Source organism: Amblyraja radiata, chromosome 7 (genome assembly GCF_010909765.2).
Source record: "Amblyraja radiata isolate CabotCenter1 chromosome 7, sAmbRad1.1.pri, whole genome shotgun sequence".
Lineage (NCBI taxonomy): Eukaryota > Metazoa > Chordata > Chondrichthyes > Rajiformes > Rajidae > Amblyraja > Amblyraja radiata.
The window spans coordinates 90,110,430-90,127,226 of NC_045962.1; the positions used below are offsets into that span (position 1 = coordinate 90,110,430).

The following is a 16,797-nucleotide window of genomic DNA, read 5'->3' on the forward strand; positions in this document are numbered from 1 at the left end:
AGGAACTTCTTAAGTCAGGGTCAGAGAATCATAGAGTGATACATCATGGAAACAGGCCCTTCACCCCAACCTGCCCACACCGGCCAACATGTCCCAGCTACACTAGTCCCACCTGCCTGCGTTTGGTCCATATCCCCATATCACCTTCAACCTATGTCCTCTGGTCCTCGATTCACCTAATCTGGGCAAGAGACTCTGTGCATCTACCCGATCTATTCCTCTCATGATTTCATACAGAGGGTGGTGAATCTGTGGAATTCATTCCCACAGACTGCTGTGGAGGCCAAGTTGGAGTTTTGATAGATTCTGAGTAATACGGGTATCAGGGGTTATGGGGAGAAGGCAGGAGAATGGGGTCGGAGTGGAGAGATAGATCACCGTGATTGGATGGCGGTAGTAGACTGATGGGCCGACTGCCTAATGTCCTGCTCCTAGAACATGAAGTATGGCTTCTGTTTAAGAAAGAACTGCAGATGCTGGAAAAATTGAAAGGTAGAACAAAAAATGCTAGGAGAAACTCAGCGGGTGAGGGCAGCATCTATGGAGCGAAGGAATAGGTGACGTTTCGGGTCGAGATCCTTCTTCAGACTGATCATGGCTCTGGACAGTTGTAAAATTGCCCCTAGTGTGCAGGATATGCTAGTTTATGGGGTGATCGCTGGTCGGGACGGGCTGAACGGCCTGTTTCCGTGCTGTACCTCTAAAATGTAAAGTTTAAAGCCTAATGAAATATGGTTAAAGTCCCAAATACCTCATAATTCATTTGCTGAAGATGGACACAAAATGGTGGAGTTAACTCAGCAGGACAGGGCAACATCTCTGGAGAGAAGGAATGGTGGACATTTCAGGTTGAGACCCTTCTTCAGACTGAGAGTCAGGGGAGAGAGATAGAGATATGGAAGGGTATATACAGTGTGAAAATACAGATCAAAGGGGACTGTGGTCAAGGAGATGTAGATGGGGAAGTTGACAACGAGGCTTACAATCAGTAATATTTAATTAGGAGGACAGCGGAACTAGGGTGGGGGAGTGATGCCGAGTCATAGTCACAGAGTGATACAGCATGGAAACAGGCCCTTCAGCCCAACTTGCCCACACCAGCCACACGTCCCATCTACACTAATCCCACCTGCCTGCTTTTGGGTCCATATCTCTACAAACCTGTCCTGTCCATTACTCCAGCATTTGTGTCTATCTTTGGTGAAACCAGCATCTGCAGTTCCTTCCTACACATGGCATCACCAAACACCCAGCCAGACACAGCGTCCACTGCCCGGCTCGTGGGCGGAACGGTGGCGCAGCGGGTAGTGCTACTGCTTTATAGCGCCAGAGCCAACCGGTTAGATCTTCACCACGGGTGCTGTCTGTACGAGTTTGTACCTTCTCCCGTGACCTGCGTGGGTTTTCTCCGAGATATTCGGTTTCCTCCCGCACTCCAAAGACGTGCTGGTTTGTACATTAATTGGCTTGGTGTAAATGTAAACTGTCCCTAGTGGTGCAAGGTAGTGTTAATATGCAGGGATCGCTGGCCGGTGCGGACGTCGGTGGGCCGAAGGGCCTGTACCCGTGCTGTATCTCTAAAGTCTAAAGTATAGCACACCAATGCCTCTACTTTCCTTAGTAGACGAAGAATGTTGGCATGTCTCCAATGCTGTGTCATAGAGTCACAGAGTGATACATCATGAAGCAGGCCCTTCGGCTTGGGTCGCCAACTTTCTCACTCCCAAATAAGGGACAAGATGTCAAAATACCGGACAAATTCCGACGCCAATTTGTTGACCGACCCGGCCGTGGCTGGGTGAATGATGAGTTGGCCGGGTGCTGGACTGCACACAAAGCCCAGCCGGCAGGCCAGCTAGAGAATTTTGGCCCAGGCCACGCAACGTCGCACGCAAAGTCAGGCGCCCCGTCCAACTCATGAACCGACGTTCGGCCGTGAGAAGGAGGGGTGGTGGTGATGTCCGTAAACGAACGTCCGAAGGTCGGACAGCGACCGACGGGGCCACGGACGAGGTGCTGCTGCTGCTGCTGCTGCCCTCCATGGGCATCACTACGTCGGGACGGGTGGAGGCGGGGTCGACCTGACAGTCCCCACGACCCGAGTAGTACCAGTCAAATATGGGACAAGGGCGGTCCCGTACAGGACAAACCAATTTAGCCCCAATATAGGGATGTCCCGGCTAATACGGGACAGTTGGCAACCCTACCTTCGGCCCACCTTGCCCACACCGGCCAACATGTCCCATCTACACCAGTCCCACCTGTCCAACACCCTCCAAACCTGTCATATTATCCACGTGTAGGAAGGAACTGCAGATGCTGGTTTAAACCGAAGATAAAGCTGGAGTAACTCAGCGGGACAGACAGCATCTCTGGAGCGAAGGAATGGGTGTCATTACGTGTCGGGACCTTTGTGATCAGTCTGAAGAAGGGTCTCGACTGAAATGTCACACATTTCTTCTCTCCAGAGATGCTGCCTGTCCTGCTGAGTTACTCCAGCTTTTTGTGTCTATTATCCATGTACCTGTCTAACTGTTTCTTAAACATTGGGATAGTCCCTGCCTCAACACCTCCTTCTGGCAGCTTGTTCCATACACTGTGTCAATCTGTATCTCTTAAATAATCTCAACATCTCATGACAAAAATGCCGGAGAAACTCAGCGGGTGAGGCAGCATCTATGGAGCGAAGGAATAGGTGACGTGTCGGGTCGAGACCCTTCTTCAGACTGATGTGGGGGTGAGGGGGGGGTGGTGCAGGAAGCAGAAAGGAAGAGGCGGAGACAGTGGGTTGTGGGAGAGCTGGGAAGGGGAGGGGAAGGAGGGAGAAAGCAGGGACTACCTGAAATTGGAGAAGTCAATGTTCATACCGCTGGGGTGTAAACTACCCAAGCGAAATATGAGGTGCTGCTCCTCCAATTTGTGGTGGGACTCACTGTGCCCATGGAGGAGGCCCAGGACAGAAAGTTCGGATTCGGAATGGGAGGGCGAGTTGAAGTGCTGAGCCACCGGGAGATCAGGTTGGTTATTGCGAACTGAGCGGAGGTGTTGGGGGGCTGTAAAGCGACAAGTGTAGCATTTGCTGCGGTTGCAAGGGAAAGTGCCAGGAGAGGGGATGGTTTGGGTGGGAAGGGACGAATTGACCAGGGAGTTATGGTGGAGCGATCACTGCGGAAAGGCGAAAGGGGAGGAGATGGGAAGATGTGGCCAGTAGTTGGGACCCTGTTGGAGGTGGCAAAAATGTCAGAGGATTATCTGTTGTATGTGACGGCTGGTGGGGTGGAAGGTGAGGACAAGGGGGACCCTGCCATTGTTATGAGTGGGGGGATGGGGAATGAGAGCAGAGTCACGGGGTATAGAGGAGACCCTGGTGAGAGCCTCATCTATAGTACAAGAGGGGAACCCCCCTTCCCTAAAGAATTAGGACATCTCCGATGCCCTGGTGTAGAACACCTCATCCTGGGAGCAGATGCGGCGTAGACAGAGGAATTGGGAGTAGGGGATAGAGTCCTTACAGGAAGCAGGGTGGGAAGATGTGTGGTCCAGATAGCCATGGGAGTCAGTGGGATTGTTAAACATTCTTAAACTTTGTTAAACTTTCTTAAATATTTCATGGATCAGGTTACTATACTCTCATCCCACAGCCTCAGTTCGAACTAATTCCCAGTTGTCCAAGTCGTTCGACTTGCATAGTGGAACCTGCCAGGGGTGTCTTCTGAGCCCCATGCTTTTTGACTTGGCCATCGAACCACTTGCCATGGCCTTTCGCAGCTGTGAGTACATAGCCGGTATGTGGAGGGGCAGTACACAGCATAAGGTCACACTGTATGCCGATGACCTTTTGCTTTTGTCTCAAACCCAGGCACCTCTCTGCATTCTGCTATGTGACTGCTCAATAATTTTGGTCAATATTCAGGTTATAAGATAAGTCTTGGAAAAAGCGAACTGTTTCCCATTAACTATGAAGTACAACCCTCGGATCTTACCAACTTGCCATTCAAAATTGAAAAAAAGAAGCTCTCATACTTGAGCATTTCAGTTATGAGGAAATACAAGGATCTTTTCAAAGAGAATTTATCATTCTGTTAAACCAGATTAAAGTGACGCTAACACAGTGGTCACCCTTGTCAATGTCACTTGTCGGCTGGATAAATTCAATCAAAATGACCATTTTACCAACATTTTTGTACCTTTTTCAGGCTTTACCGGTTTTTATCCCCAGCTCCTTCTTTGACCATCTTGACTCAGCTCTTTCCTCCTATATATGGAGAGCCAAGCGGCCTCGTCTTAATAAGACCCACCTTCAAAAAACCAAAGCTGCTGGTGGCCTGGCTCTCCCAAATTTTCGCTTTTATTATTGGGCTGCTAACCTGCGCTGCCTTGCATTTTGGTCTTTCTTTCACAGCCAGCCCGATTGCCCTGACTGGGTAGCCATGGAATTACACACAGATGATAATATGTCCATACCTGCACTACTTGGTTCCTCACTTCCACTCCCCTAAATTAAATCTGTAAAAAATCCAGTGCTTAAACACTCTTTGAGGATATGGGTTCAATTCAGGAAATGTTTTGGGTTGCATAACTTTTCTCTACTGAGCGCTATTGCATCAAACCACCTTTTTAAACCATCAACTCAGGACCTTGGCTTTAAAGAAGGGCATAGGAAGGGTATTGTGCGCTTCAAGGACCTGCTTATGGGTAACACTGTAGCATCATTTGAACAATTAAGCAACAAATTCAATCTTCCAAAGTCAGTTTTTTTCCGATACCTGCAAACAAAACATTATGTGTTCTATACACTTCCCAGCTCTTCTATACCAACAGACACAACCCTTGTTGATACAGTTCTTTTCATTTTGCACTGTACAACTGTTGCTTTGCAAGATGACAATAAAGGTTGATTGATTGATTAAACCCATCTCAGAATAGACTTGTCTCAGCTTTATATGGCAGGTTGTTGGATCTAAGGCACGCCCCCATGGACAAGCTCAAGGCAGCATGGGAGGAAGACTTGGGCTCCTCTCACTCGGAAGATACATGGAGTTCCATTCTTAAACTGGTTAATTCCACCTCTTTTTTTTCTCTTTTTTTTTCTTTTTTTTTTCCTTCAATCTTTTGTTTTGTTTATTTTATTAGAAGTTAATACAGTACAAAACAATACAGTGGCACCTAATTTTAGGTGCCAACTATGTCATACCGTAATCCATTCTATGTACAACCTCTAGTTTTATGTTATGAGAAGGAAGTAAGCAAGACAAGAAAAAGAAAACAATAGAAAGGGGAAAAAGTGGAAAAATAGATGGTAGAGAGTAGAAAAACGTGAAGTGTGTATATAAAAATAAAAAAATAAAAGAAAAAAGAAAAAGTGGAAAGTAGAAATAGAAAAGAAGGCCCTTTAAAAGTGAATTTTTCAAATCTATATTCGGAGATGTAAATCTATCCACATCATGAACTGAAATCAGCAATCCTTATGGTACCGCTGCATCACATGATTCCAAAAAGTCGATGAAAGGAGACCAACTCCTTAAGAATTGGTCATATTTATCTATTAGTCGGAGTCTCCACCTCTCTATGTGCTCGTCACAGTCTGATTCAATTCAAAGAGGTACATAGGGCTCATATCTCAAAAGCCAAATTATCTACTTTTTACCCTGAGGTTAGTCCATTCTGTGTTAAATGTAACATTTCTGAAGCCTCTCTTATCCATATGTATTGGTCATGCCCCAGCCTTAACAAGTTCTGGCTGGAGGTCTTTCATACATTATCCCAGGTGTTAAACATCAAATTGGAACCAAAGCCTCTAATCGCTCTTTTGGGGGTCACTGGTGAGGAAGTTAGATTAACTGCAGATAAATGCCGCACTATATCTTTTGCTTCTCTTCTGGCTCGGCGAACAATCCTGCTCAGGTGGATGGAACATTCCCCGCCCACTCATACTCAATGGCTGACAGATATTATGTCCTGCCTAAAGCTCGAGATAATCAGGTACTCACTTCAACATTCAAATGGAAGGTTTCAGAAAGTGTGGGGACCTTTTTTAAATGCATTCCAGACTTTATAAATGCTTGATCAGCAAGCACAGTTTAACAGCTTAACAGTCTACCCATTCATTTATCATGGATTATTGTGGTGACAGGCTGATAATTGCATATGCTCACTGGCAGTGACTGAGGAGGTATTATTTTTGGTATCTCATTTTTCTTTTATTGTTGTTGTCTTGTTATATGTTAGCATAAGTTGTGTTTGATTTATTCTTTTCGTACACTGTCTGTAACAAATAGACAACTTTGCACTTTGATATGTCCTGAAAACTAAATAAAAAAGATTTTGATTTAAAAAAAAACTTTCTTAAATATCTCATTTGCGAATCTATTTTTCGTTCCAGAAAATGTCTTTCCCGTGGTCCACAAACGGAACTGAAGACATACCCTTCATTATCGATCCGGGCACAATTTCATGTGTAAGAAGACAGTTTGTGACCATGAAGACCATCACGGCGGTGGTCTACAGCCTGGTGTGTCTCTTGGCCGTGACGGGGAATGTACTGGTGTTGGTGGTCATCCTTCACAACCGCCGCTCCATCTCATCCACGGATGTCTACCTGCTCCATCTGGCCACGGCCGACCTGCTCTTTGCCCTCACCCTGCCCTTCTGGGCAGTGGACGCCGTGTCTCCCTGGGTGTTTGGTGACGCCATGTGTAAGGTGATCAATATGTTGCAGGAGGTGAACTTTTACAGTGGCATCCTGCTGCTGGCCTGCATCAGCGTGGACCGCTACCTGGCCATTGTCCGCTCTGTCCAGTCGCACGGCCGCAAGAGGCCGTGGGTGGTCAAACTGGTGTGTGCCATCGTCTGGCTCGTGGCCCTGCTCCTGTCCTCGCCCGTTCTCTACAAAGAAGTGTTCTACGACTATGAATTTGGCCGGTCCGTCTGTAACGAGGAACACGATGGTGATTTTGGCAAACCGTGGAAACTGGGCATCAAAGTTTGTCGCCTGGTCATCGGCTTCCTCTTGCCGCTGGCCACCATGGTCTTCTGCTACTCCGTCACTGTGTGGAAACTGTGCCAGACCAAGGGCTTCCAGAAGCAGAAAGCCATGAAGATCATCATCGCGGTGGTGCTGGCCTTCCTGGCATGCTGGCTGCCCTACCATCTAACCATGGTTGTGGACACGCTGGTGAGAGTCGAACACATCAAAGTCTCCTGCATCCAACGTGACCACTTGGACAGGGCCGTGCTGGCCACCCAGTGCTTGGCCTTTCTTCACAGCTGCATCAACCCAATCCTCTACGCCTTCATCGGGGTGAAGTTCAGGAGCAACCTGGTCAAACTCCTGGCTCATAAAGGCCTCATAAAGAGAAGCGAAGAATCCCAATTCAATAAATCACGCTCATCCTCAGTCGCTGGGCAGACATGTACCACCATTTAGACAGCTCCCCACCCCACCCCTCCCCCACCACCACCCCCTTCCCCCAACCCCATCCCACCCCTTCCCAACAAAAGACATAAATTGCTGGAGCAACTCAGCATCTCTGGAGTACATGGATTGGCGAGGCATCATAAATCCTTGGAGCAGAAATTAAACCATTCGGCCCATCAAATCTACTCTGCCATTCAATCATGGCTGATCCATCTCTCCCGCCTTACCCCATTCTCCTGCCTTCTCCCCATAACCCCTGACACCCGCACTAATCAAGAATCAATCTATCTCTGCCTTAAAAACACCCATTAATATCTGCAGTTCCTTCCTACTAGAATTTCAGGCAAGTCTCCAGTGACTTCTACTGAGCTCCGCAGAATCACCATATTGGGATGTGTCCAATCTGAATGTGGCACCAATAGCGATACAGCATGGAAACAGGCCCTTCGGCCCAACTTGTCACACCGACCTACATGCCCAATATACAAGGCCCGTGTTTGGCCCAGATCCCTCCAAACCTGTCCTATCCATGGACCTGTCTAAATCTCTCTTAAAAGTTGTGATAGTCCCCCCCCCCCTCATTTACCTTTTCCAGCAGCTCGTTCCAGACACCCACCACCCTTTGTATAAAAAGGTTGCCCCTCAGGTTCCTATTAAATCTTTCCCACACCTTAACCTTATGTCCTCTGGTTTTTGATTCCCCTACTCTGGGCAAAAGATTCTCTCATTCACCTCTCTCTATCCCCCTCATCATACTCAATTCTATAAGATCACCCCTCATCCTCCTGTGCTCCAAGTAATAAAGTGCTAGCCTGCTGAACCTCTCTTGAAAACAGTTCAGGTTCTTGAGTCCTGGGAATATGCCTGTAAATGAAAGTGTCCAAGAACCACTGTATCAATGGAGCGCTGGAGATGATGAAGACACACATGGTGTCCATCCATAGACGAAGACAAAGTCCAATGTCCACTATGGGTGAACGAGGGTACGGTCCGGTTCACCTCCACCCCATTGCAGACACTGGACTCATAATAACCCGAAACCTAAAGATATGTTGACTCAACACTTCACGCTGCCTCGGGAAAGCAGCCGACATCATCAAAGACGTGTCCCTGTCCCACCCCGGTCATTCTTTCTTCTCCCCACTCCCGTCCGGCAGAAGGTACAGAAGCTTGAAAGCGCGCACCACCAGACTCAGGAACAGCTTCTTCCCCTGTTATCAGGCTTCTGAACAGTCCTTCCATAAGCTAGGGTACTGTCCGATAACCTCCACCCCATTGCGGACATTGGACTTTGTCTCTAGAACTGATGCGCTATAATGCAGAGAACAATATTCTGCACTCTGTATCTTCCCCTTTGCTCCACCTATTGGACTGAGATACTCCAGCACTCTGTGATACGTCACCTATCCATGTTCTCCACAGATGCTGCCTGACCCGCTGAGTTACCCCAGCACTCTGTGAAACGTCACCTATCCATGTTCTCCACAGATGCTGCCTGACCCGCTGAGTTACTCCAGCACTCTGTGTCCTTGTGTGTGTTCACCAGTTTCTGCAGCTCGTGGTTTCTACAAAAGAGGGGTTTGTTTTTCCTGTTTCTGCCTGGAACCGTGAGCTTGGCTTCAGTAAGCGGGCGTTGCTTCAACGTGTATTCTGTACGGTTGCTGTGAAATAAAAGACCTTTGGTTTCCACCCGGCCTCGATTCTCCTGCTCATTCAGTTGGTCTTCAACATAATTCACCGAACAGCGAAAAGCCCGGATAGAGTGGATGTGGAGTGTCACAGTCTGCCCTCTCCTCATTCTCATCCACTTCACCTCCCAGTACTTTTCCACCGGTCCCTCCTTCTCCTCACCTGCCTGCCTGTCACTTCCCTCTCATCAGCCCAACCCTCCTCACCTGTTGCACTCAGTTGCCTCTGATCACCTATTAACCCGGTATATAGACTCTCCTCACCGTTCACACTGTGCCAGATTGTTCTCAGCATTCATGCAAGACTCTCCAGCGATTTCCCGACTGCCTACACGGATTCGAACCTGCCTGCCCCTGACCATTCCGTCCTGTCGTCTTCCCGGATATCACCTCAGCCTTCTGTCCCCGACCACGGCCTTCGTCCCGTACCTCCTGGTTTCTGTCTGCCTCTCTCCTGGGCTGTTTGGTTTATCCCTGCAACGGCTCCTCAACTTCCTGCCTGGCTTCGACTCTCCTTTCGTCTGTCCCTCGCTGGTTTGTTTGCATCGTGTGTTGGATCTCCTGGTTACCGGACCTTCCGCTACCCCGACTACGTCTCCTGCCTGCCCCTCTTCGGAACCCTCGCTCAATCCTGACCCTCTGTGTGAATACGGTGTACCCATTCCTGTGTTACTACTCTGTGTTACAGTATCGTAATAAAGTTCATTACCAACTATACCTGCCTGATTCTGTGCTGCTATTGGGTCCAAGCTATACCCGTTACAGTACAATCTGGCCAACAATGGACTCAGCGCACACAACGTCTCCGTCAAACCGCTTCGAGAGGATTGAGCACACGCTCCTGCAGCACGAAGCAATGCTCACTGCCTCCAACTCCGAGGTTCGACAGGCTGTGTCAAACCAAGAGCAAGCATTGGTTGCACTAGCCACCCAGGTCCAACAGCTGACGACCACCCTCGCCCAGGCCACACCCCATGCTTCGCCTCCGGATCCGACAGCACCAGCTCCCGGTCCGCCAGGACCATCACCTGAGCCCCGGGTGGGAACCCCGGAGCGCTACGCTGGAGACCCGGTGGGCTGCAACCCATTCATCACGAACTGTTCCATTCTCTTCGCCCTACAGCCCTACACCTTCGCCCAGGAAGCGGCGAGAGTGGCGTTTACCATTAATCACCTGACTGGCAGAGCTCGGCTGTGGGGAACGGCTGAATGGGAGCGACGCACGCCGGCTTGCTCCTCTTTCCAGGCCTTCGCCGCGGAGCTTCGCAAGGTGGTCGGTGAGGTTTCGATGGGTCCAGACGCTGCGGAAGGTCTGCTGGGGTTGAGCCAGGGGAACCAGAGTGTCGCTGACTTCGCTATCGACTTTCGCACCAGGGCCCGTCAGAGTGATTGGAACGCCCCGGCCCAGTGTGACGCTTTCTTGCTGGGCTTGAAGGACTATATCAAGGATGAGTTGGTGTCCCACGACCTTCCTTCTTCTCTGGATGGGCTTATCGAGCTAACGACCCGTCTGGACCGACGCATCCTGGCGAGACGTCGGGAGAGGCGACTGGGACAGGCGGTCCGCCAGCTATCCACCCAAGCTCGTTTTCCTCCGGAGACTGGACTACCCTCGTCGGGGCAACCGTCGAGGCAACCCAAACCCATGCAGGTGGGTCGCACCAGTCTCATCCCCGAGGAAGGGGAACGTCGGCGTCGGGGGAACCTCTGTCTCTACTGTGGCCTGGCGGGTCATTACATCTCCAAGTGTCCAGTAAAAGGCCAGACTCACCAGTAGCGGAGGAATTACTGGTGAGTCGAACCTCTGAACTTTCCTCTGCCCGACGCCCTCTTTGTCATGCCCGTCTGCTGTTGTCTGATGGTTCTCACACCCTCGCCACCTTCATAGACTCTGGTTGTGACATTAATCTTATGGACATGGAACTAGCCCGCCAGCTTGGCATCAGTTGTGTTCCCCTGCCTGAACCTGTTCCCGCCAACGCCCTCGACGGCCATCTCCTGGGGACTGTTTCTCACCAGACGGTCCCAGTGCGCATGCTCCTGTCTGGTAATCACCATGAGACCATCCAGTTCCACATCCTGCAGTCTCCCCGTCTTCCCATCATCCTGGGTTACCCCTGGCTTCGGCGACACAACCCCAACATCGACTGGAGGACGGGGGTCATCTTGGGTTGGAGCCCTTCCTGCCACCAAGTGTGCCTGAAGCAAGCCTCAGCTCCTCAACCGGCCACCTGCTCCAGTACTGCTCCAGATCTGACGGGGGTCCCAGCCGAGTACCATGACTTTGGTGAGGTTTTTAGCAAGTCTAGGGCCTTCCATCCTCATCGGCCCTATGACTGCGCCATAGACCTCCTGCCTGGTTCCGCTCCTCCTAGGGGTCGCCTTTACTCCCTGTCCGCCCCTGAGAGAGGCGCCATGGAGAAATACATAAACGACTCCTTGGCTGCTGGCCTCATCCGTCCCTCCTCGTCTCCTGCTGGGGCTGGGTTCTTCTTCATGGAGAAGAAGGACAAATCTCTGCGTCCCTGCATAGATTACCGGGGGCTCAACGGCATCACGGTGAAGAATCGCTATCCTCTCCCACTCATCTCCTCTGCTTTCGAGCTCCTGGAGGGGGCCACCATCTTTTCGAAGTTGGATCTACGCAACGCCTACCACTTGGTCCGCATCAAAGAGGGAGATGAGTGGAAGACCGCCTTCAACACTCCCACGGGACATTATGAATACCTGGTGATGCCCTTTGGCCTCACCAACGCCCCGGCCGTCTTCCAGGCTTTGGTCAATGACGTTCTCAGAGACATGTTGAACAAGTACGTGTTCGTCTATATTGATGACATCCTCATCTTTTCACGGACCAAGGAGGAACACGTACACCACGTCCAGACAGTTCTACATCGGCTCCTGGAGAACTCGCTCTTCGTTAAAGCTGAGAAGTGCGAGTTTCACTCCCCGTCAGTCTCCTTCCTGGGATACATCGTTGGCCAAGGGAACATCAAGATGGACGCCGCCAAGGTCTCTGCTGTCACCACCTGGCCTGTTCCTGACTCCCGCAAGCAGCTCCAAAGGTTCCTGGGGTTCGCCAATTTTTACCGACGGTTCACCCGTGGCTACAGTACTGTGGCCGCACCCCTCACGGCACTCACCTCCTCCAAGGTTCCATTCCGGTGGTCTGCCGCGGCCGACGAAGCTTTTCAGACACTCAAGACACGGTTTACATCGGCCCCCATCCTCCAAGTTCCGGACTCAGAGAGACAGTTCGTGGTGGAGGTGGACACCTCCGACGTGGGGGTGGGAGCGGTTCTGTCCCAGCGGACTGCCGGGGACCAGAAGCTCCATCCATGCGCCGCCTTCTCCCGACGCCTGACCCCTGCTGAGAGGAATTATGACATTGGCAACCGAGAACTGTTGGCGGTTAAGTTGGCGTTGGAGGAATGGCGTCACTGGCTGGAGGGAACCGAGCAGCCTTTCTTGGTTTGGACTGACCACAAGAACCTTGAATACCTCCAGTCAGCCAAGAGGCTCAACTCTCGTCAGACCCGCTGGTCTCTTTTCCTCACCCGCTTCAACTTCTCCCTCTCCTACCGACCTGGGTCCCGCAACGTGAAGCCCGATGCCCTCTCTCGACAGTTCTTGGCGAAGGAGGAGCCTGCCTCTGGCCCCAAGACCATCCCGTCCTCGCCCAGGGTTGCCTCCCTCACATGGGAAGTGGAGGAGAAGGTCAAGGCGGCCTTGGAGAACCAGCCGGGACCCAGCGCATGCCCTCCTGATCGCCTGTTTGTGGTTTCTGCCCTGCGGTCCGACGTCCTTCAGTGGGCCCACAGCTCTCGACTCACCTGTCATCCCGGCATTCAGCGGACCAAGGAGATGGTGCTACGGAGGTTCTGGTGGGCATCGCTGGAGGAGGACACTCGGGAGTTTGTCAACGCCTGTCCCGTTTGCAACCAGCACAAGGTCTCACACCAAGCTCTGATGAAGCCGAATAAAGTTACAAAAATAAGAAAAAATTAAAATAGGTTTCTGGGCTAGCTTATAGCTTATATTTAGTGTCAAATTAGGCTTGCCTCAGGTTGCAGTGTGTGGGATAATAAACACCATAACATTGTCGCCCAAGTGAGGAAGTGACAGAGAAAGAAACAGCTAGTCACATCTTTGAAGTAAGATGCCGTAAACCAAATGACCAATGTTTATGGGGGAGGAGGCAATAAAGGAAGAGAGAAACAGCTAGTCACATCTTTGAAGTAAGATGCCGTAAACCAAATGACCAATGTTTATGAGGGGCGAAGTGACGAGAGAGGATCCAGGGAAGTGGAAAGATAAGATGCCATAAACCAAATGGCCTATGTTTATGAGGGACCAAGTGACAGGGAGGAAGCAGCAAAAGAGCTAGGATGATCTCTTTGAAGATAAAATGACCTAAAAACAAATGGCCAATGTTTTTAGTATATCTTGTACCATGTAAACAAAGGGCCTTTGATGTGATGCCTTTTCCTGTACCTCTGACCATGATTAATGTCTGTGGAATGTGCTAAGGTGACAAAGAAACACTATATAATGCGATGTAATTCTGTTGTTCAGAGAAGGGGACCGAGGACAGTCGAGTGTCTATATTGGTCACTTAGCTGGAATTCTCGCTCCCTTCCATCGGCCGATGTTAAGTAAAGTTTTGAACTGGTCTACCAAACAGTTTGTGTGGTGTCTGTTTATTAAGAAGCGAACCTGGTTTAGTAGTTATAAAAGTAACTTTTTCATTGGCGTTTTTTTTTGGCAGGCCTCGCTGGGACCACATCAACGGCTGACTGTGCAAGAGGTTGCAGAGGTTGCCGGGATTGGAAGGGAGATAACTGAGCTCTATCGGCCCCTTTGTACGACCGACTCCCTAGAAACTCCCGGGAACGTCTGTGATCCTTCATCAGAGGTTGATCTAGGTTCCCTGCCGAGGTTCTTAGAAACAGACAAAGGTAAGACCAGTTGGGCTTTATAGGTTTTTTTTTAAGCAGGGTTTGTGTATGTATTTTTAAGACAGAATTGTGTATGTATTTTTTAAGAATGGCTTGTGTATGTTGTTAAGAAGGACGTGAGTGGTTTCTCTTTCTCTCTCTCTGTCTATCTCTCTTTGTTTTCTCTTTTTCTCTCTCTCTACTAAGGGCTCATCAGCCTCGTTGAGATATCCGTTATTTGTCGGGTTGAGATACGGGGGGTGAGGTTTGCGTCTGGCTTATTGAGACATCCGAAGGGTTGTCGGATTGAGAAATAAGTGGCGTTGTATATTAAAGAGTACGGAGTCTGCCAGGTTGAGAAACGGGGGGTCCCGGTTCACGGGTCTGCTTCGTTGAGACATCTGGGGCTTATTTTAGGTCTGCCAGGTTGAGAAACGGGGGTCTCGGTTAGCGAGTCGGCTTCGTTGCGACACTTGGGTCCTATATTAAAGAGTTAAAAAAACAGGTCAGACGAATTGAGAAACTGGGGTCTCGGGTAGCGAGTCGGCCTGGTTGATATATTTGGGACGATTCGGAATTAAGCAGTTTGTTTTCTCTTTTTCTTTCTCTCTTTTTCTCTATCTATCTATGGGGAATGCTTTGGATAACAGTGAGGGGGGAACCCCCGTCCAACATATGTGTTATTTGAATCCTAAGTATAATAAGAAGTTTAGAATGTTAAGTTATAAGTTGACCAAACGGTTGGGGGATGAAGCCTGGCCAGTAGGGGGCACATGGAATGTCGAGACAATTAAAAAAGCAGAGATGTTGATATGGGAAAGGAAGGCAGGAAAGAAATGGAAGAAGGGAATTAAAATGTGGAAAGCAGAAGCAGAAAAGAAGCATGAGGAGAGTAGAGATCGAAGATGGATGGATACTGCGTGTAAACAAGGGATAGAGTTACGAAATAAGGATGGCACTATGAAAGGATGGAAAGTATTGCAACTAGAATGCCAGTGGGCGGAGGAACAAGAGAAAAAAATTAAGAGACAGGCGGGAGGTGATAAACCGGGAGGTGATAAACAGGTGATGGTTAGTAAAAATAAACCCAGTACTGGTAAATCCTCTGGAGGAGACTTCATGTCTGGCACGACGACCCTGTTTGGTAGTGAAGATGAGGAGTTAGATAATCCTGGGAGACGTCCACCTCCCTACGTCCTACCAGTAGCAATGGCATCCTTACCCTTGGCAGCTCCGTCAGTAATATCTATATACCCCGAAGTTCCGACCTTACAAAGCTACGGTGAAATACTAAAGGAAGACATTAGTGAGCTGACGGACAGTGTCCAAGATGAAGCGATTAACACGGTGGTATCAGTTGGGGAGCGAGTAAAAACAAACCCTAGGACTGCACAGAACCTCCCTATGAGAGCGGTGCCAAACCCTAGGGTGGGTGACGCTCATCAAGCCGATACCATGTAAATATACGCACCATGGAGACCACACGAGCAATGTATGATACGGGATAAAGCCCCAGACCGCCATAAGACCCCGAAGGAATTTGTAGAATACCTCCGCAGTACGGTAGAATATTATCAGGCTACAGACCGTGATATTTGGTCCATGACCTTGTCACTTTTGTCAGCGGCCGAACGACAGAAGTGGAAGGATGTTAAGACACATCAGACTTGGCAGGCACTAAAAGCCGTGCAGGCACATGCAGACGAGTCAGTTTGTGTAGATTTTATGATGACCCATCTGTTTGAATGTTTGAAGAAGCCAATTAACATGTCGGTGGTCCTCGATTGTAAGCCCTGGCCAAAGGAAGACCCCCAGTCGTATCTGGATCGTTTCACTAGTATCTATGGGACCTTTGCAGGAGACTCTGTATACAATGCGGGCATTAGGTCCCCAGCTTTTAATGCTATGTTAATGAGTTGTCTCCCTCTTAAAGTACAGTCAATGATTAAAACAGACTTAAACTGGTCAGACAACGACATAACCCAGATGAGACGTGCAGTAGCTGCCTTTTGGGCTGACGGTGCTGGAAACACGGCTGCCACCAGTGCACCCAGAATAAAAACTGAATATTATATGTGGGATCCAGCAGCTGAGGAATCCTACCAGGCTCTGGCTATGAGACCTGGGAACGGGATGCGCCCTGGTAGAGGAAGGGGTTTTCCACCCAGACCACAATGGGATAGACCACGATGGGGAGAATTCCAGGGAAGACAAAATCAAAACCACCCAGGGCAGGGAAGATCACGTGGTGAGAGGGGAACTGGAGGAAGCTGTTTTCGGTGTGGAGGACGAGGGCATTGGAAAAGGGAATGTCCCTCTGGTGTCTCCGGGGAAGTACGGGGAAGACAGGCACCGTACTCTACCAACAACCCGTTTTCCCAATGACCCACCCACTTCCCTGTCCAGCATCTATTCCCATTAATCGCCAACCCCGATGAAGAACCCGTAGTAAACATGATGCTGGGGGACACCAGAGTTCCGTTTTTGATTGATACAGGAGCAACCTCATCTACCCTGAATCAGGAGCTTGCGGCATCTCTTGGAGTTCCCATGTCAGACCATGTGACACGATTATCAGGATTAGACGGGAAAGTACGGTGTTACCCACTAACTCAGCCTCTGACTGTAACCTATGGACAGGAACAATGTACCCTCCCTTTTTCCGTTACACCATTTCTTGGCTGCAACCTCGCAGGCAGAGACCTATTGATAGGATTAAAAGCTGGAATTATCTGCACTGACGAGGGGATTCACC

At 49.7% G+C, this 16,797-nt stretch overlaps 2 protein-coding genes across 2 annotated transcripts in view; one reads left to right on the forward strand and one right to left on the reverse strand.

Annotated features, from left to right (window-relative positions):
• LOC116975639 overlaps positions 1-16,797 on the reverse strand; it is a 613,100-nt gene that overhangs the window by 129,181 nt on the left and 467,122 nt on the right. The gene's annotated exons all lie outside the window — the stretch shown is intronic.
• On the forward strand, positions 6,387-7,426 carry LOC116975647 (C-X-C chemokine receptor type 2-like). The gene has a single exon (XM_033024975.1). The coding sequence runs from the start codon at positions 6,479-6,481 to the stop codon at positions 7,424-7,426; it is 948 nt and encodes a 315-aa protein (XP_032880866.1). The 5' UTR covers positions 6,387-6,478.

Excerpts from the sequence above, each read along its gene's own strand:
- LOC116975647 (XM_033024975.1), top strand. The coding sequence starts at position 6,479 with ATGAAGACCATCACGGCGGTGGTCTACAGCCTGGTGTGTCTCTTGGCC.